The sequence below is a fragment of the Cetorhinus maximus genome, chromosome 9 (genome assembly GCF_964194155.1).
Source record: "Cetorhinus maximus chromosome 9, sCetMax3.hap1.1, whole genome shotgun sequence".
NCBI classification, from domain to species: Eukaryota; Metazoa; Chordata; class Chondrichthyes; order Lamniformes; family Cetorhinidae; genus Cetorhinus; species Cetorhinus maximus.
This window is the reverse complement of record NC_135887.1, coordinates 88,234,485-88,255,824: the sequence shown is the minus strand read 5'-3', so window position 1 is coordinate 88,255,824 and position 21,340 is coordinate 88,234,485. Positions and strand designations below refer to the sequence as shown.

The window sequence follows — 21,340 nt, the reverse complement described above, 5'->3', positions numbered from 1 at the left end:
CATTCCATTAGCTTTCCTAATTACTTGCTGTACCTGCATACTAACCTTTTGTGATTCATGCACTAGGTCACCCAGTTCCCTCAATTTCAGAGCTCTGCAATCTCTCACCATTTAGATGTTTTTTTATTCTTCCTGCCAAAATGAACAATTTCACATTTACCCACATTATACTCCTTTTTCCAGATCTTTGCTCACTCACTTAACCTATCTATGTCACTTTGTAGCTTCCTAATGTTCTCATCACAATTTACTACCTATCTTTGTGTTGTCAGCAAATTTAGCAATCATTCCTTCGGTCCCTTCATCCAAGTCAATTACGCAAATTGTAAAAGTTGATGCCCCACCGCTGATCCCTGTGGCACACCACTTGTCACATCCTGCCAACCAGAAAAAGACCCATTTATGCCAACTCTGCTCCCTGTTAGCTAACCAACCTTCTATCCATGCCAATATGTTACCCCCTGCACCATGAGCTTTTATTTTCCGTAATAACCTTTGATGTGACACTTTTCTAACGTTTTCTATTTTTATGTTGCATTCTTCCTCAGTGTTAGCTAAAGAACCATTTTCTGGTAATATTTTCTGACCTGCTAACCGGAAAAGATAGCAAGCAGTTTTACAGACGTTTCATTTGTCATCTTTTTCCTTGCATTCTAACCTGATTCCGGTCATGCTTCCTGGGTACGATTCTATAGCACCAGTAACCCTAAGACAATTTCATGGTGAAACAGAGAGAGAAGCAAAATACAGTATATCATGTTCTTAATAATTGAAGCAGCAGCCGATCAATGCTAGCATGTAGAGCTGAAGAAGATTACAGAAGGAGGAGGCATTTGAAGACAAGGATGAAGATTTTGAAACTAACAATGGAGAGTCAGTGTAAATGGATGAAAAATGTGATATTTAATGCAGGATAGAATGTGAGCTGCTGAGTTCTGGGTGAGTTGGTGTGTGTGGAGTGGAGCTGAGAAGATTATCCCTATAAAACATGGGAATCCTGCAGATAGAAGTCTGAATGGTGCAGAGCATTGCCAGCAAATTTGAAAGGTGTGGATTCTCAAAGCAAATCAACATCAAGAGATAAAGATAATAATAATATGCTTTATTGTTAAATGCCAAGTAAAAAAAATTATACAAATCAACTTCATAATTAACGTTTCAAATTAAAATCTTTCTTCAATAAGAGATGTAAAAAAAAGCTTAGTGGTGTGTGTTATCTCAAGCTATAATTGACAGTTGAATATACCATGAACCACAGGAATGTTTTATTTAAAAATATTTATTGCATATTAACAATTGCAGTGCTATTTGGTAAAAGATAATGAACATATTCAACAGTCACAATGTGTTTTGTCAAAAGAACAATTCCTAGCGTTGCAACAGAAGGGGTGAAACAATTAGAGTATATAATACAACGAACCACCTTTTTCAAATAATTAGCCACCTTAGCTAGCTTTGTGGTCCCACCTCTGCATTAATACTCTGGATTCGATTAGCAAAAAGTTAGTGTTTGATGGGTGGGGAGGTAGAACTATATTTTTTAATGTTTCTCCTCTTCCAGAAGGAAATGACTGTTCTTTGGGGTACAACTGTACAACTCCAGTACATTACTCCAGTTTTCGGACCGTGAATGACATAGGAATTTGCTGCCTTCTATGCTGTATAATGCAGGCTGGATACATTGTACTGTAAATAAAACAGCAGGAACACATACTCATTGACCAAAAATATTCTTTTACAGGGGATTTTAAGTGAGGATTCCTTTGTTCTTTTAGGGAGTGTACATGATATGTTTTTGCAATGCAATGAGTTGCATTTTGACAAAGAAAAGCCTTTTAAAAACTAATAAAAGGATAGCCCTTTTTTTAAGATAGGAAACCTGGCCATCTTTCAGTGGTTCTGAAACAGTCATCAGTCCACTTAATCCTGTTTCCTGCCTTTCACCAGTGTACAACAGAACCATAGGGGTGCTTGGATATTGGGGGTTGTAAGATCTAGCATGGCTGACTATCAATAGTATCCTGCACTTGTTATTTCATCCCTAATGTTGAGACACACTATTGAAAGAAAGCTTTGCACTAATCCGAGGGTCTCTAATCACACACACACATAAACAAAAGCAGTCAGCTGTCCAGAAGTCAGTAGAGAGCAATAAATATATTTGCAATAATACAAAGAACCTCAAATACATTGAAGCTAAAAAAGACTAGCAGAAATGTATCTGTAAGCCTAGCTTACATACAACCCACAGCAAAAAACACACAGAAAATCCTATTAACAGGTAAAAAAAATCTAACATACGTACAGTGATTAACAAGTGATTGTAAAAATAAAATAAAAAATTAGTGCTTTAAGAAATGATTGCAACAGCAATTAAAATACATAATATTTACAGGAGCTTTGAGCTATTGTTTTATTTAGCAATTTATATTTTTAAAGGTACAGTTATTGTGAACTTAAAGCAGTGGGGAGCAGTGAAACCTGCTAGTGTTAATCAAGATGCCACATAGCCTGACCTTTTCTCAGCAGTCAATTGACCTCTTGTGATTGATACAATCTAGTTTTCTTGAAAATCTTCATTTTTTTTTAAAAAGGCCTTTATATGTAAGTCCTTAATGTGAATTTATTTTATAAGCCCCCTCCATTCACCTCCACTTTTCTTCCCTCCTGAAGGTGTCAACTTTGGGCTGAGGCCCACCCAAGTGACCCTTCCTCATGAGCGAGACCAGAAATTATCAATTAAAATCACCACATTATCAAAAAGAAAAATTAAATTAATATGGTGATGGAGAAAATATGGAACATTTTTGGTAGAGGCGTAATGTGAAATTCGCACCAGGAATAAGATGGGCAGATATCAGGGAAGCTATTGGACAGGGCTTTTCAGTGCAGCATAAATGTGTGGTTCAGTTACATGAGGCCCAAAGGAAGGAATGCCCAAGTAGAGGAGAACTCTGGATTGTTGAGGAAGAAGCAGTTTTTCTTTCTGCACTGACTTTCCCCTCCCTTTCTCAGTTTTCTCCTCTCATTTCCTGAAGGTGCTGTCTGCCTCTGAGATTCCAGTTCCACAGGTGCCAACTGCCCTTGAGTACCTTGCCCAAGTGACAGTGTTTATGTATGAGGCTAGACAGTGAGGGATATGGCCATGGAGAGTATTACAGCTAAGTCTGATCCCATCTTCAACTTATGTCTCTACACAAGCACTTTCCAACAGGATCACTGGATAACAGGAATAGGAACTGTGGCTGACAGTTCCTTTCTCTGAGTCAAATGGTAGCATCCCTACTGCCAAGATTAGGATACTAGGAATTCAAAACTATATGTTCTCACACTCAAACAGGTCACTTGCTCCCAAGTAAGACTATTAAAAAAGGGGATTAACAAGTTCTTTGTTACAACAAAGGAAAGCTAAAGCTAATCCATTCTGATTCAGTAACAGTCACATTATATGCACTGGATATAGTATTGCGCGAGATATTACACTCTTAATAACTGAAGTGTTCTTTCCTTTAAAATACCATTTACATTAGGGAATATTTACAACAGTCACTCTAGACAGTAGTTAAAATTAAGATATCCCAGATTCACAGGAATGGAGGCTAAATCTATTCATCCAAACAGGATTTATGGAATGTTTCACAGGCACATTGAGAAATAGAACCTGCAGGGTGACACTGTTCTTGCAGGTTATTTGAAGCAGTAATGTAAATTAGGTGAAGGGTAAATTTTTTCTTAACTCCCTCCCACCCCCTTAATATTTTTCAATGACTTTTTGTGAATGTTTGTGCTTATTGAGGTGAGGGAGGTTAGTGCTGAAGAATTGGAACACTTTCTACATTGGGAATCAGCATCAAATTCTCCTAGGAACACTGTTAGATAAGGATTAAACCTCCCTCAAGTCTGCTATGGTCCCTTGCCCTGGATTGCAATTGCTCAAATTCATTTCAAATACAACTGTTCCAGCCAGGAGACTGAGCCTTTCATCCCATCAGTTTGAATCTGGGCTCAAGAGGTGAAAGGCCAGTATCTAATCCTCTCTGCCACCCAGTTACCAATTTAATTGGTCTTTGAGTACTTGTGCCCAAAATGCCATTGGACAGAGTGGTGCTAAGACCTATACATTTTATGAAATACATATTCTCTGCAGATCATTGCAAGGAGTATTCCAGTTTTGCAACGTTCTGCACATTCTCAATTTGTAAATGTGAGATAAGTCTCCTCCCATAAATTTAATACAAATAAGATTTTGTTATGTTTTTAGGACGATGTGCTAGAAATAATAACATGTTCGAATGAGTGATGTAACCCGTGATAACCCCGGAGGCCAATGCTGTCACAAAATACACCACAGTATGAATGCATTGCAATGTCAACATAAGTGACCCTATGTTCCAGAACATTCTAAATTATTGCTGCGTACATAAACCTTCAAAGACGAGCATCTGGCATGGTTGACTCAACTACATAGAATTATGGAAGGATTTAAATCATTTCAACATTTTCCTTGTAACTCTTTTCTGCTCAAAGGTACTTCTTTCTTGTGGGGACTGTATCAACAGTCAGAGCAGCAGTTTTCAATCCCTCCTGACTAGTGTAAGACTATCAGTCAGTACTTTATATGGACCTGTTTACTGCCTGACTAACTGAAATCCAAACAAGCACCCATTACTTCATCCCTCCTCTCCTCCATTGATAATTGGTAACCCCTACTCCCCTTAGCCAATACACACCGTTCTTATTCCATTGTTGATTTTCCTGCTATCTTTGAAGTACGGATTCTCATTGGACTGTGCGTCTGCAGGTCCCAATATTCCTTCTAATACCTCAGCCAAGTGGCCAAACTTCACTTGTGAGCTTAGATGGTGAATGTTGACAAGTAATTTTACTGTGGAAGTCATTGTTGCTTATTCCCGTCTGTCCACAAATGGACTTTGGAATAGGGTCACTGGATTGGATGCCGGGTCAGCAACTTTTGACTTTTTTTCCCCCTTGTTCAGGGCACTGCAACTAATAGCGCCACAAATATAGCTGTGCCAGAGATCAATGCAAACTATTTTTAATACCAGCATATGGACCATCTTAATTTTGTATGATGGACTGAGTAAGGTTAATGGTGACACCTGCTAATTATACAACCTCCATACTGTCACTGCTATTTAGTGCACAGCTGGGCAAATTTGGCTTTAATGCTGCAATTTCAAAGTGTACACTTCTTAAAATCACAATCTACAAAAGCTCTAAGATCCATTTGGTCTGAGCTGCCAAGCAGCACAAAATCATTTTCTTTGACTATCTTTTCTCTAAACTGTGTTTTTATTACAACAGCCTGTACTGCACAAAGTATTTCATCCCAAAATTTATTTGCAGGAAACAGAAAATTTCCCTCCCTCCCCCCCACAAAGTGTAAAAGCTCCTGTCCCAGCAGGAAGGTGAAGTGGTAAGTGCAGGTTGCGCATGTGTGATGTGTAGAACTTCTTAATCACACCAACATCTCCTTTGGTCATTCTGAATAACTATGTTGTCCTGGACCAGAAAAGATTCCTCGTTGACAGTGTATCTCTTCAAGAGGAGAGCTAGTGATCCATCTCACGAGGGAGCCCCTTTCTGTTCAATTGCAGACTCTGTAGAAGTGGAAGCTGTATTGTGTGAAGGTCTCTCCTGCAAAGGTGCTCTCGCTGTTGCACGTAGCCTGGCTCTGCTGAGAGGATGAGATAATGTTGTAGTCTGGTCCGCACTATACAATCACAGCAATGTGCAAGCAATACAAGACTACAGCTGAGACTGTGTCACATACGAAGAGTGTGTTGTAAACAAGGCAACAGTAAGATGGGATCATGCCCACTGCTGCTCTCAGTACTACCCAAACTTGAGATCATCAGTAGTTGGCCAACAGATAGCCAAGCCATTAAGGCGTATTTTGGGTGCCTGCCAGTCCCATGCTGCCAGAAACTCCAATACCGGAGAACCCAATATGTGCCATCTTAAGCCCCATATTTAAGGTTTCAAAAGTAATTTTACCATATTTGGCAGTCCCTGGTCTGCTTTCCCTCATTCCTGCTGGGCCCATTTGCACCATTCTGCATGCCAATATACTTCATTTGATAGCAGCAGCAAACCGTTGGAAGTTTCTTGACCACCCCACCAGCCTGACTGGCCTGGTAAGGGGCAAATAGAAGCTGATTGGATTTCCTATGAGATTGGGATCCTTTTCCTGAGGCATTCTGCCAGATCCCAATCAGAATGGCTGAGGGAATTTGACCAGAGGTTAACAGAAAGCTGAAACTGATTTATATTTAGGATAAAAGAGACTTGGGAATGTCCTATGTACAGGATAACAGAGCTGGGGTTTATATAAAAGATATCAGGGAATGTGTTAGATTTAAGTTAGCAGGGAGCTGGAAATGTTTTACATCCAGGATATTTGGCATTTGAGAATTTGTTATGTAAAGGTTAAGGGAGCTAGGACTGCAATATGGATAGGCCAAAAGTGAGCAGGGAATGCTTCATATTTAAAACATCAGGGAATTGGATAGTGTTTTATGTATAGAATAGTGGAGCTCAGACCATTTTATGGTGGAAAATTTCTCATGTACATCCTGGCCAAAATAAGCAACACAAATTAATCCAGTTAATTTTGTTTTCTCTTTATCATCAGCAAAGTGATGGAAGCAGTCATCACCAATGTGGCACTAACCAATAATCTCTCACTGCTCAATTTGGGTTCCACCAGGACAACTCGGATCCAAACATGGATAAAAGCTGAATTCTGCTGGTGAGGTGAGAGTGCCCTTGATGTCAAGGCAGTGTTTGAGCGCAAATGGCATCAAGAAGCTAAGATGTAAAGGGAATTTGCATTTTTAGATAGAGGAAGGGGGATTTGAATTTCAAAGGGGTTAATGAGAATAGTAGCAACATAAAAAGATTGTATTGTGAAAAAGGTAAAAGTTCCAAAGACATATGGAAACAATGGAATTTACATATTAAAAAGGGAGAAATGTGTATAAAAGGAGAATGAGGCTATGTTACTGGGGAAGGCATTGTAGGATCTAGCAGAAGTGTGTGAAGCCTCCAGTATTTGTGCATAAAGCTGCTGACTACAGAAACCGAAGCTAGAGAGACCCATTTTGAATTCCACTGTCCAGGTTATTATGTTAACTTGCTGGATCTGTTTACAATCTAAAATCTATTTTGGACTGTGCCTTAAAGGGGGTATAACTGGGAGTCAGGTTAATTAGGGATTTTAGGAGTTATTATGGTAGTAATTTGTAGACCTATGTATGTGCTTGAAATCTCTTCTTTTGTTAATAAATATTTTAATTTAGTTTTTAAAAAAAATCTCAAGTCTTGGTGGACTTATTACTTCTGAATTCAGTGCACGGATCTTGAAATTAATACAAATTGCAAGACCGTTGTGATAGCGTGATCAAGTTTCCCTTGTGGATTTGATCTGCCTGGCACGCATCTGCCATGTCATAACAATGGGTAGGAGGTAGGCAGAGTTAAAACTTGCAGCACATTCACTTAAGAACCTAAATCAGAGGAATAGAACCTATGTTAGAATACTCCATACATGGGAAAGTAGGACATAGTCCGATAAAATGGTGAGGTACATGGAGAAGGAAAACCGTATAGGAGGATCAAAGGATTGCAAATTCCCTTCAGGACTGTATTTATGTTAGAGATTCACTGGATACTCACAGGATCAGCCACGCGGAAGTGATAGGTGATGTCATAGTATGGTGCAACCACCAGTGACCATTTATGTGTTGTTCCCTGTGGTAGAAAGAGGAGAGAGTGATGGTAAATACAGTGTTAACCCTAATGAGATTTCAAACCCCATTCTTTTGCCTTTCTTTAATATCAGCTATTTAATTCAGAATTGTTGGCTTCTTTACCAAAATGTTAGCTGACCATTTATGGCATTGTTCCCATATTATTGGCAGTGATCTTTATTTCCATGAAGCAATGTTATCCAACAAAAACTGGCTAATGCAAAGTAATCTCCACTTCTATTTATTCAGTGTTAAAATGCTATGAAAACCCAGACTGTGTTTATATATTTAACTTGGATAATTTATCCAAAACTTTATTTTATTCATGACTGATGTCAACAGGTGATTGATGGTTGGAAGTACCTTGGCATAGACATGTTAGCTGACAAAATGGGGTTCAGTATGGCTCCTTGGTAGGAAAAATGGAGGAAATGGAACTCAGCCCAGCTTCAGGAAAATAATTCTCACTGGGACAGAATGCAGCCAGAAACTTAGGTGAGACACTTCCAGGCAATGGTCTTGGGTGCAGATGCCGAAAAGTGGTGGAACACCTGGGAGAGGTGGAGCTCAGCTTTAGGGTGAGAAACCTCAAGATGCAGCCAAGTTCCTCAGTGAGATACCTCAAAGTGATAGTTCAGCCAGCCTTCTGGGTGGGATATCTGAAGGAGATAGAGTTCAGACAGGCTCCTTGGTCATTACCTGAAGGAGGTGCAATCATTCTGGTCCTTAGTGTGAAATCTTTGAGGAAATGGATCTTAATTGGAATTCTGGGTGAGATTCCTCCTGGAAATGAATCTGTGATGTTCTACAGTGAAGTCTCAAAGAGACCAAGTGTCACGACTCACTGGGGATAGTGCGCTGTAATCTCGAGCCCCACTGTTCCCTGAGCTGCGACAAATGTTAAAAGTTTGACCAAACCACCAGATTTCCCCAATTCTACCTAACTGTTTAATTTAGGTTAGCAGAATACAAGCACCAGGTTTGTAAACTTAATGAGTAAATAAGTAACAAGTAAATGAGTTTATTGAACAGTTAACCAGTGGGAAAAGAAAGAAATATGAACTGCTAATTTCTAACTTTATAACCTAAATTCTACCCCTTCTTAAATCCCTATATACATACATACAAACAAAACATATTAGACACACATAAAATGTGGATTTTAAGGGTGGGATAAAACAGTTCAACAGCAACAATTCCGGAGTTCAGGATTCGCTGGATTGATTTTGATCAATATCTTCCAAACTCCTTTCAGTTCTTGTTGATGACACGAGGTGGTCTTCCAGCACTTTCAGTATTTAGTTCACTGGTTGAGCACTTGCCTTTCAATGTCTCTAACAGTGATTTTCCCCTTTGCCTCTTAAAAGGGGTTTGAGAGAGAGAGAGAGAGCAGGTTATAAAGATATGAGGAGAAAAAGCCAGCTAGCTATTATTGTGGAATTACTGGAATCTTCCACTCACAGGAGAAAGAGATTTTAGGTCTTGTTCCTTTCAGGCTAGGAGTTATTCAGCTGCACTGCTCTCACACAAAACCTGGTCACCTGGTCAGGAGCCAATTTAAACGTTGATACCAGACAGCTCTCTTCATCCAGGACTCCTTTCCGGCACCATCCTGTCTTTCATGGTACACTCTGTTCCAGGACTGCAACATTGGTTTGAATCTCCGGCTCGGTGGGCAGGGCTGGGGCCCACTCGCTGAGGCGTAAAATGACACAGGATGATGTCGGGCGTGCGTCCCGATGTCACCGCGCGTCATTTAGATTTTCAGCCCGGCGGGCGCACAACCGACTCGGCTGCACACCCGCTGAACTGTCAAAGGCCTGTTAAGGCCATTAATGAACTAATTAAGCCCACTGAGAAAGCTGCCCATCTAACCTTAAGTTTTGGCAGGCAGGCGAAAAGCCCAGGCTGCCTTTGCATTTTTCATGGAACCTCATCCATGGGTGGGATGAGGTTTCATGAAGGGTTTATAAATTAAATAAATTTTTCCATTCAAGTTCATTGACATGTCCCAGCTCATGTAACACTGTCACATGAGGGGACATGTCTTAAAAATTTGTTTTATTAAAATTATTGGAACTTAAACTAACACCCCTGAGGCAGCTCTGTGCCTCAGGGAGATTTCTGTGCTCCTTTGCGCGCATGCGTGAAAGAGTGCAGGCCCCGACTCAGGGAACCCCCACCCCACATAGGGAGCGCTCAGCGCTTCCGGGTGCACATCACACTGGGCGGGCCTTAATTGACCCGCCCACGTAAAATGGCAGCGCGGACCCGCACCTGCCCCCACACAACCCGTCCGATGGGGGGAAAATTCTACCCATTTTATATATCTCTCATCCTGTTCCAGTGGGCATGTCTTTCAAACTGCAACCATTGTAATTTTAATCCACAGTCCAACAGAAAATAAAAAGATATGTTCCTTACACTAAGCTTAGAAAGGCTTCTGGGTGGAATACCTTAAGGTTATGGACCTATAAGCCCCTTAAAATATACGCTAATCCCACGAATTTAATAAGGAGCCCCATTTTCAGAAAGGTTTACTCACCCAGCTCTTCTAATGGCCAAAAATACAACAATGTTTTGAAGTGACAGAGAAAGCATAAAAAATGAAGATTAAACATTTTGTATGTTGCAGCTTTCAATCTTTACCTGGGTCATTGATATTTCAGTCTTCAAGCCAGTGTTTGAAATACTTTCACATAAGTTGCCGTAGTTGACACTGCACAGGTAAATAATCAGAGGCAACGAGGTCCTATCAAAAACAAAGGAAAAATATTAAGGGTAACAGGATGGAAAGAGATACTTGGGTATGTTCCGCCTTTGGGACCTGACCTTTAATCTCATCCAGACAACTCAAGAGGTTGAGAAAGTAGTTAATAAGGCATTCGGGATCCTGAACTTTATATAAATAGAGGCACAAGGTACAAAAGCAAGGAAACACTGTTTTGGCCTCAACCGGAATATTGTGCCCAATTCTGGGCACCACACTGTAGGAAGGATGTGAAGGCTTTAGAGGGGGCGCAAGAAAAAATTATGAGGATACTTTCAGGGATGAGACTTCAGTTATGAGAACAGATTGGAGAAACTGGGGTTGTTATCCTTAGAGAAAGTTGTGAGGAGCTTTAATAGAGGTGTCCCAAGTCATGAGGAGTTTAGACAGAGTAGATAGATAGAAACTGTTCCCTTAGTAGAAGGCTCGAGAATCAAAAGATACAGATTTAAGGTGAGTAGGAAAAGAACCAAAAAGTGACATGAGAAAACATTTTTTATATACATCAAGTGGTTAGAATCTGGAATGCACTGCCTGAAAGGGTGTTGGAGGCAAATTCGATTGTGGTTTTCAAAAGGGGAATGGATATTCACCTGAAGATAAAACATATGCAGCACTATGGGGAAAGGGTGCATAAGTGGGACTAGCTGAACTGCTTTTGCAGAGATCCAGCACAGACTCGATGGGTAAAATGGTTTCCTTCTGGGCTATAACCATTCCATGATTCCATGACCTGTCTGTTGGCTATCAGGCTCCAATGTGAAACGAGTCTGACTCCATCCCAGTCTAGTTCTTACTAAACCTGCGTACAGAATATAAAACACCCATAATATGACACAAATTGTCCATCTCATTCGGAAGTGCAATATGGTCAACTGATTTGTGATATAGAAATATAGACACTTCTGCAAGGTGCTATTTTTAGGTTGAATATGTTAGCTGTTGAGGCTAGGTCAATTAAAAATGTCAAAACTGAGATCGAAAGACTTTTGCTAGGTAAAGATATTAAAGCTTATGAAATCAAGATGGCTAAAAAGAGTTAAGATACAGACCAGCCATGATCTAATTGAATGGCCTACTGGTGTTTCGATGTTACTGCTGAGCACAGAGAAATTGCGTCTAACCTATGTATTCTTTGTTTTTTTTAAAACTCAGAAACCCAGGTGAAGGATCAAAGTTCACAGTGCAAGACAGCTCCAGATATGAAAAGAGTCAAATAAGAGGTAAATCTGGAAGCAGTGACAGTCTACAGACTATAAAAGGAGTTAGAAAAACCTCACAGTTACAGGGCCTTCATTCCCATCGTCTGGATGTCTACACTTACATAACTTCATTATGAACAGCCCATGTAATAACTTTGTTCTCAGTCAATGAGGTATCATATTGGTTAAGAGTAATACAGTGGACCTAAGGTGACAAGACTCTGAGACCCTTGGAAGATTATAGTGGAATTTATTTTTCCAAAAGTGCCCAGTCATCTCCCCCAGTGCCTAGTGGGCAAATGTACCAGGAAGTATATCAGCCAGAAGGTTTAATTCATGGCCTCTGCAGAGTTGGCTGATGTCAGCCAAAGTGGCAGTGATGTTCCTACAATAAGGTTTCCTGATCCTATCTAGCGACCCCTGCTGGAAAATCCAAGTGTGAAAGCAATAGAGGACAGGATTGGGCTTAAGATTTCTCCCATAGATGACAACCTCAGTAAACTGCACTTATTTAGTGTTTTTAACATTGCAAAACATCAAGGCTCTTCAAAGGAACATCATTAGATAAAATTTGGCACTGAGCCACAAGGAGATATTGGACGTGTGGCTATTGTCTTCAGTTCATGCCAAAAACTCCCTTCCCTCTCCACTGACTTCACCCTTCTCCTTGGTAACTGGCTGAGGCTGAACCAGACTATTTGTAACCTTGAACTGGAGATGAACTTCCAACCACAAATCCCCACCATCACTAATTCCACCCCTGCCTCAGCATATCTGCTGAAACCCTCAACCATGCCTTGTCTATTCTAATGCAGTCGTGGTTGGCCTCTAAGCTTCCATCCTTCATAAAATTAAACTCATCCAAAACTCACGCCAAGTTCTATTCGCCTACCATCCCGTGCTCACTGAACTGCATTGGCTACTGGTTAAAATGCCTCAATTTTTTTCATTCTTCAAATGCTGACATATTTTCTTGTGGACTTCCGGGGAGGGGATTAGGGGCTACTTTCCTGTTGTCAGGTATTTAGTGCCGGGACTCCGCATCAGGAAGGGAGAGGTCTGCTGAAAACACCCTCCGCAGCCTTTGCCTCCGGCCCCTCCGCCCCTGTGACTCCTATACAACCCCCACCCCACCCTCACTCGCCTATGACCTGTGTCCCACACGGATCCTGGGCCTCTGGTGGGTGAATTGCTGGAAGCTACCACCACTCCTACAATGGCCCTGCCTGCAATGAAGACCTGCCAGCCTCTGATTGGCTGGCAACTCTCGGGCGTGGGATTTCCAACCCTGGAGTCCTTCATCCTGGGAAGGCCCGCCACTGGCCACTTAAGTGCCCGACTGGTACTTAATTCAGTTGGGGGCCTTCCCCAAAGAGGATCATGCGGTGCTCTCATCAGCTCTCTAGGTGGTGGGCAACATACAGTCACTTGGATTAAATTCTGCCCAGTGGCTGCTTCCCCTACTCTGACTTAATTTTTCTCATGACTACATATCATTTCCCAACTTTCAAACCACTTATCAATTTTCATGGTTTATCCTGAAACTCCACATTTTGAATTTTAAGTTTTTCATGTAGAACTTTATCAAAATCCTTTTATAGTCAGGATACACCATAGCATTGGGTTTACGACAATACACTTAGGTTGTCACTTTTTTCAGAGTAGTCAAGGAGGTCAGGCAGGATTTTCATCTTGTGAACTCGGTGTGAACTCGATTATTGTTCCGATAATCCTTAAATTGGTTCCTGATAATTGATTCCATCATTTATATGAAATGGAAGTACTTCTATTTGGTCTGGACAAAAGCTTTGGCTCTTTACTACAACCATTATCACTCCCTTTGCCTTTTGCACCATGACATCTTTGTCATTTAATCTCTCCTGCCCTCTACCCTATCTCAGACATTCCCTCTTGTTCTTCCTCCCCTTCCCACTTTTGACGTCATAAAACCCATTACATTTCTACCCTCCTTCAGTTCTGAAGGAGTCATATTCAACTCAAAATGTTAACTCTGTTTTTTTCTCCACAGATGCTGCCAGACCCACTGAGTGCTAGCACTTTCTGTTTTTATTTCAGATTTCCAGCATCTGCAGTATTTTGCTTTTATTAAAGTCTATTTGGTCCCTAGTTGTCTATGTCTGCTTTGTCACCCTTTTTTAAAATAGCCATCACATCGGTCCATTTCTAATCTTCTGATTCCCCCCTCAGTGTCCAAAAAGACTCCCTTGTAATGGTTATCGGTAGTTGATAAATCTCTGCCCTGGTCTTTTCAGCACTCCGGGATAAATACCACTGATAAATGCCAGGTATTATTGAGTTAGCTCATCTCAACCGGGGAAGCAGCAGAGGGCTTCAATTGACCTCAGTACCCTTGAGCTAGGGAAGGCAAATATAGTCATCTCCTGATAGTTAAACAGCAATTTCTGTTTGGAAGTCAATGTCCGTGAATTCTAAGGAGGAACAGGATTGGCTTGGTTGTGATTTTCAGTTAAATATCCTAAGAATTGATATGATTTAGGCTCACGTGAAGATTTGCCACTTTGTTGAAGCATTGCCATCTGGCAAGGACTAATGTATTTATCCCTGAAAAGCTAAAGGTTTTTGTTCAAATTTACAAGGAGCTCAAGAGACACATCAACAACAGAAAGCTCAACTTTCAAGAAAACAACTCACTTACTTCATTTGAAGAGTGATGGTGACATCTATGGGTGTGGTCTTGCTGACTGGGATTGAGTAAGTGTAATTCCCTGAGCTACAGGAAAGAGCAGAGAACAGTTAGTGCGCAAACAGGCGATGGCAGCTGCAGACACTGCAACTCCTTTTTTACAATCACAGTTTTGGGCTGTTTTGTAACTTGTTTGGGCATCAGTGCAGTAACCATTATATTTGATATATAAATACAGGATTGATAATACCGTCACTGCCATAGGGACCAAATGGATCACTCTGGTAAAAGCTGCATTTCTGCCTTGTCCCGATTCCCAAAATGAGGAGGCAAGTCCTTTTAAGACATCTGGAACAATGATCTTGCAGTTCCTTTCCTTATTTCACATGCCATTTTGTGTTTAAATCAATTTTCTCGATCTTTACTCATTACAGATACCAACTCCAGTAGAGATATAAAATTGACCCAAGCTAACCTTTCAAAACATGTCATCAATAAAGTTCAGGGACAAAACAACAGCTTTCTCTAAAAATAAAAGCAAAATTCTGCAAATGCTAGAGATCTGAAATAAAAACAAAATACTGGCAAAACTCAGCAGGTCTGGCAGCATCCGTGGAGAGAAACAGAGTTAACGTTTTGAGTCCAATTTGACTCTTTTTCAGAACAGCTATCTCCTGGTTTCTGCTACTGAGTGCACATTTTCTAAAAAATATAAATACTTTAAAGGATGCTGAAACACAACAGCGATGTTGAGCTTAAATAGAAAAAAAAAGGCCCAGGCTTCTCTATTGAGTAATCTATTGTTTTAACTTAACTTAAATATTGATGTCTTGTACGAACTCTTTCAGCCACTCTGTGCATCAATAGGGAAACTAATGCACCATACTGCATCCATTAAGTGTACATAAAGTAGCATATGTAATTATAGAAACACCGATAAATGTAATACACCTTGTCAGTGTATATATAGGGCCACTGTTCTAGTGTACATGTAGGTACACTGGTCCATCTACCACCCCAAGTCCAGGTATATTTAGTGAATCTTCTTTAATATACCACATCCAGTCTGTGCATACAGGTACCCTGAGCTAGTGCTCCCAGTCATTGTGCAAACGGGACTCTGATCCAATAAAAGCTGATCTATAAAATGCTCCATCTAGTACCCTGACTGAGAACTCAGGCCTGAATTTTCACTCCCAAGTTCAAAGTGCAGAGTTGGGAAAATTCCCCAATTCTGCAAACCCGAGTTGGGAGAAAGTGTCCCGGGTGGTCTGATTTCGGGGGTGGGAGCCGGGGTGGGGAGGCATTGGAGGTGGGTGTTAACGGGAGTCAGGCCTGCTGACACCATAAACAATGTGAAGGGAGTCACAGGGACTGCCGGGTGCAGAGGCGGGCTGTCTGAAAGGCTAGCCTCAGTGTTCCGGCACTTTGGTCCAGCTGTAAAAAAAAAAACCAAGAAAACAAAAATCAGCCCTCTAGCCCTCACCCCCATATTCTCCCCATGCCCCATCCATACCAACCCATGCCACCTCATGGCCCCCACCCACCAATGGCCCCTCGTACCCTCTGAGCCAACCTATGCCCTTTCACCCAACCCCATAACCCCTCATACCTTCCATGCCAATGTACCCAGTACCCCGATGGGCTGTGATGCAGAGATGAAATAAAATAAAGTTTTCAGGGTGTCTATAGATAATAATTATTTACAAAAAATCTCATTGATAAAAACCCATTCACTATATTTAATTTCTTTCAACTATTTAACCCTTAGAAAAACAAACATTTGTATTCATCGCCTCACATCAAAGACTTTATAACCATTTGGAGCTCTCATTCAAAGTGTGAAATGACTGGCACACCACTGATAATGATAGGTTGTGGAGTCAATCATGCAGCACAAATCCTATAACGACAGTGCTCGGGCTCATGTCAACAGAGTGAAATAGCAAGCACAGATTTTCTTTAAACTACAGATTTAAATGTTTTGACAGCTTGACAGTTCCAAGGAGATTTAAATGTCTTTACAGCTTCACAGTTCCAATGAGTTTATTCACTTTTTATGCATATTTATGTCTTTATTTTAACAATTCCAAAGGGCACTTAACCTATCCCAAAGGGCACTTGACTTTTCCATAGGGTATTTGACCTCTCCCAAAAGTGTCCCTGGACCTATTCAAAATAGTTCCTTACCCTTCAAAAGGTTATCCTGCCTTTCCAAAGAACTCCAGTAAGTTTAGAGCTTCTGCTGAAAAGTGCAGAGTGCACAAGTAATGTTTTGGGCATCCCGCTAATGAAAGTTGGGCCTGTTTGAAGGCGGCTGCACTTTAACACGTGAAACTGCCTCATGAACCATGGATGTGCAAAGTACAACCTGCCTCTGTTCTCCACCTCCCATCCCCGCTAACCTCCCAGCCACACTGGTGAAAATGATGGGTGCCAGTTCAAGGGTGGGACTTCCGGAATGGGTGCCATTTTGGCCAAGCTGGAGACCCTCTTCTTCCTTGTAAAAATTCAGGCCACATTGTCCATCTGCATATATAAGCACACAAATTAATATGCCAAACCTGTCCCTGTATGTGTACATATGGGGCTTCATCAAGCTTACTGCACACATTGATTGTGTATACACAGGTCTGGTATATCTTCTCTATTTGCTTCCCCGTCCCCTCCCCAGTGTATAAAGGAACCCTGATCCCATATAGCTAAACTGTGGAGAGTTCAATCTTCTACCTTGACTGAAAACTTAATTCTCCTCACTGTTATTGTCCTGCTTTAACACTGATATTTGACCGCATTCCAGCAGCCCCAACAAGAATCTGATGCTGTTGATATTTCTTACCTGCAGGATCCTTGCTTCAGACAGTACTGGTCAGAGATCACCAGGCCATTCTCAATGATCTGGGCGGAAGCCAATGTGGTGTTCTTCCCTTTTGGGAGGAGAAATGGAGTAGTTACAATCTGCTCAGAAAAAAATATGCCTCTGTGTACAATGTGTGACACATAGGGTGTCTAGGTGCAGTTGTGCAAAGGTAATGTGTATATAATTGTGTGCATTAATGTGTGCTGTATAGTTTATGTTGAATGTGTAGTGTGCAATGAGCTGGTGCTTTCAGCGTGTTTGTATTTAGGAATGGAGATATATACCTATTGCATTTGTAAATCCAATTAAAATATGAAAAAAATAAAAGACTGATTCATCAGAGATAAATCTACTCCTCTAACTAATTCAGATCTCTGCGGTCCTTCCCCTACAACTACCTACTGTCGTATTGATAAGAAAGCACAGATATGTTTCCTTCTCAGTCATGTACAATTTATCCCATCTTAGACTTTACCCTGGCCTTTTAATCTCCTGATCCCCAAAGATAATCAAGTAAATTGCAGACATGCCCCCAGTAGCATAGGAAGGTTAAACAGGTTTTGCATGTTGGGAATGAAACACTTTTCCATTACAAGCACCCAGTGTAAGTATCAAGTGCTCCCCATTATCAGGTATAGCATCGTTTTTGCAGAGTAAAGCTCCTTCTACTTTGTCCCAACACTGCACCTCAGTCCTAACCTCAATCTACTACACTGATGTGACATTTTCCCATTTCCCACCACAGCCAGCCCGTGACCTCTCTGTGCGATTGCAGTTTGGTGCCAATTAGTACCAATTAGAAGCAATTTTGTACTAAGATCCATGCCCATGGAGAACTGAATGAAAATTGTGCAAATTTGCTCTAAACCAATCTACTTGCTATAAAGACCAAACTCCATTGGGCTGAACAGTTGGTTGTTCTGCAACATATACTTTCTCCTCTAATGTACACCATAGTCAAGCATATCAGCAATAGACAAACGTGCGTAGCATCAATATGGATATAGCTCACAGTCTGGGTTGCTGTTGGTAGGGTCCATTTGCTCTGTGCTTCTTTGTCTCCTTGCGTGCAAGCTGGGCAGTTTATTCTGCGTACTGGCATAACGAGGAGGAAATTTTGATTTGCCGTGGATGTTGGTGATCTGCGGCGGTGGAGGACTGTAACTGTTTGAGCTGGATCCAGAGGCGCTAACCCCATCCCTGGGAGATGTCTGCCTGCCATCGTAGCCATTCTTATTCTCATTTATTGAAGATTTTGCTTTGATGTTGCTGGTGAAGGATATGCCAGTTTGATCTGGAATTACCAAGGATAGTAAACAAAGAACACCAGTGTTTTGTTTTTAAACCGTGCACCACACAAAAGAAAATAAAGTGTTTATTCCTGGAGAGGGAAAGGCATCTGCACTTACCAGCAGTGGAACGGTTAGTGCTAGATGAAGAAGAGGTCAGTGGGATGGTAGTAACTGGCAGGATGCTACTGGCAGGTGGATTTGTAGAGTTAAGGGGGCAGCACAGTACTTCACATGGATGGGTGTAGCAGATACTAAGTGGCCGAGGGAAGTGGGACGCAGGAGAAGCAGGTGAAGGCATATCAACTGCAAATAGAAAGAAAATGTTTGTAACATAAAAAGTGATGCAAATTTAGCAATGATTAAAAATCTATGTAATTCCAACTATGAAATGTGAAATAAAACATTACATACTAAAGTGCTTCAGAGGGACAGAAATACATGTACTTCTCCATGCACATCATGCTTAGTGTGAATCAAAGGAAAGGATTCACACCCTCCCATTACCGTACAACTTATATATGTTCAGTGTCAGCTCCTGTACAGTACGCCACAGTTAAAAGGAAATGATTCAGTCTATTATTACAGCCCATGTATACCTCAATGTTAGCTCCTATATCTGTGTCTGTACTTCTACAAGGAAAGGAAATGCGGCTATTGAATTTTCGTGCAGCCCAGATAGAGAAGTAAATATCTACTTTGTCTGCTGGATGCAGATCATCTTCTCTGATCTATGTTTGGGGCAGTCACAGCATAGCAGAAAACTGCCAATTGTTGGGGCACAGATTTGCATTAAATTAACAATTTTGTCAGCGACCACAGCCATTGTAGGAAACGCCTGACAGTCGGGTGTGCTGTTTTCAGATTAATGGTTGGGATGGTTCAAGGAGCCGAATCCCAGAATCTCATTGTTTCTCCCTCTCCTGCTTCATGCTGTCTTACCTGTTTGATGTACAGTAGTTATTGGTTGGAATGCCAGGGAAGGGACATGCCGAGGGCTTCAAGCCATACATCTGGTAATTAGCATGAGGCCCCAGAGACCTCGGCAATTTCCATCTCACTCCCTCTAGTTTTCCTTTACTCCATCAACGTTGAGGTTTTACGAAAACTGTTTCAGTCCGAGTAAATGGCTGGAAGAGGGGATGGAGTGTCTGACTAAGAGTGGATTTTACAGGCGCCCAAAAACAGTGATTTTGATCTTCCTGAAGTTGAGCTGAAGGATGCTGTTCATTGACTAATATCAGACTTGCAGCCTGACAGAGGTGACCACTGCTGTTGAGGGAAGTAGTGAGGAGGTAGAACTAAGTGCCACCATTATGTATTTAGAAGCTGACTCAGTGCCTTTGGGCAATGTTACAGTAACAGAGTATATAGTTCCACTTTGGTCAGGCCAATCTTGATTCTGTCAAGAGGACAGAAGCCAAACTAAAGTGGTTTGGGGAGAGGTGAGTATCTTTGCTTCTATATCCCCTCTTCCTTCATCTTTCCACTAGTCCCCGCCCTCCTATGACCCCTTTTTTCCTGTCACTTTGCAAATCCCTCCCCATTGAACTCCCTGCTGACCCCAAGTATCCTTTACACCCTAAGAAAATGCAAAATACTGCAGATGCTGGAAATCTGAAATAAAAACAGGAAATGCTGGAAAAACTCAACAGGTCAGACAGCATCTGGGGAGAGAGAAACAGAGTTAACGTTTTGAGTCCATATGACCACAGACTCAAAACGTTAACTCTGTTTCTCTCTCCACAGATGCTGTCAGACCTGCTGAGTTTTTCCAGCATTTTCTGTTTTTATTATCCTTCTCACCCTCTCACTTTGCTTTTGTACCACTGCCCTCCTCATGCCCTATTTGCTTATGTTGAGGGTAAACTATGAGAGGCCAGAAACCCTTAAGCCTCTATCTCTTGCTCTCCTATCTTACTTTCCTTTGCTCCATTCCTCTTTTCTCTCCCTTTTCCTAACCCCTCACATCGTACCCTCCGTGCTGTCCCTTAGCCTGTAACTCCTTCCTACCCTACGAAATTATCCCCTTGCTGATTCAACCCCCTAACTAACTCTGGCAATCCTCTCCTACATTCCTAACCTCATGCTGGCCCATCTCCCCATCTGATATTCTCACCCATTCAACCAAAAGAACCTGAGCAAACCCAATTCCTCAACAGTAAGCTAAGAATTTATTTTGCAAGCACTATAAATCAAACACAGTACCTTGAATGCTTTCAAAATATAAGTCCCTGTATGCAGCTAAGAAAGCAGTGAAGAGAGAAGGCTGAGACTGGACAGGGATTGGGATTGGGGATGGGTGGCTCAAGATTGGGTGGGAGAGCTCGAATGGCCAAGCAAGGGAAGTGTAGATTAGCCAGGGAGGGCAAGAGAAGCAGGGAGGCTTGAGCCAAAGCAGTAGGATTAGACATGGAGCAAAGGTGGGCAGCAGAGACATGATAAGCTGACTTGAGACCCAAGCATGGAGCTACAGAAGAACAAAGCTTGAAAACAGACATTGCCAACATATATCTTTTAATTAAATGATATAAAATAAGGTCAAATCTCTAAATCATGTTATTATAAATATCTACAACAAATTATATTTATAATAGCACCTTTAATGTAATAAATATGCTTCACGTGAGTGTTATTAAGCAAAATTTAATACCGAGCCATACAAGTCCATCTACAAGATGCATTTCAGGAATTCACCAAGGCTCCTTAGACAGCCCCTTCCAAACCCATGACCACTACCATCTAGAAGGACAAGGGCAGCAGACATTTGGGAATACCACCA

At 41.3% G+C, this 21,340-nt stretch overlaps 1 protein-coding gene and 1 long non-coding RNA gene across 12 annotated transcripts in view; one reads left to right on the top strand and one right to left on the bottom strand.

The window, feature by feature from the left end:
- Positions 1–1,087: 1,087 nt before the first annotated feature.
- The window catches only part of myrf (myelin regulatory factor), a 272,972-nt gene continuing 252,719 nt past the window's right edge, over positions 1,088–21,340 (bottom strand). For 8 of the 11 annotated variants that reach the window (XM_078549049.1, XM_078549051.1, XM_078549053.1 and 5 more), the window contains 7 exons: positions 18,679–18,864; positions 18,282–18,563; positions 17,249–17,336; positions 14,422–14,496; positions 10,422–10,524; positions 7,699–7,773; positions 1,088–5,698 (listed from right to left, as the gene is read on the bottom strand). In XM_078549049.1, the coding sequence (XP_078405175.1) occupies positions 5,609–5,698; positions 7,699–7,773; positions 10,422–10,524; positions 14,422–14,496; positions 17,249–17,336; positions 18,282–18,563; positions 18,679–18,864 (899 nt within the window). In that variant the 3' untranslated portion in view covers positions 1,088–5,608. The remainder of the gene's footprint in view (positions 5,699–7,698; positions 7,774–10,421; positions 10,525–14,421; positions 14,497–17,248; positions 17,337–18,281; positions 18,564–18,678; positions 18,865–21,340) is intronic. The other 3 variants (XR_013577569.1, XM_078549050.1, XM_078549055.1) reach the window with 3 other exon arrangements.
- On the top strand, positions 5,689–17,372 carry LOC144684809 (uncharacterized). Its single transcript, XR_013577570.1, has 3 exons — positions 5,689–6,777; positions 11,698–11,765; positions 17,255–17,372. It is a non-coding gene; the product is annotated as an uncharacterized LOC144684809 (long non-coding RNA).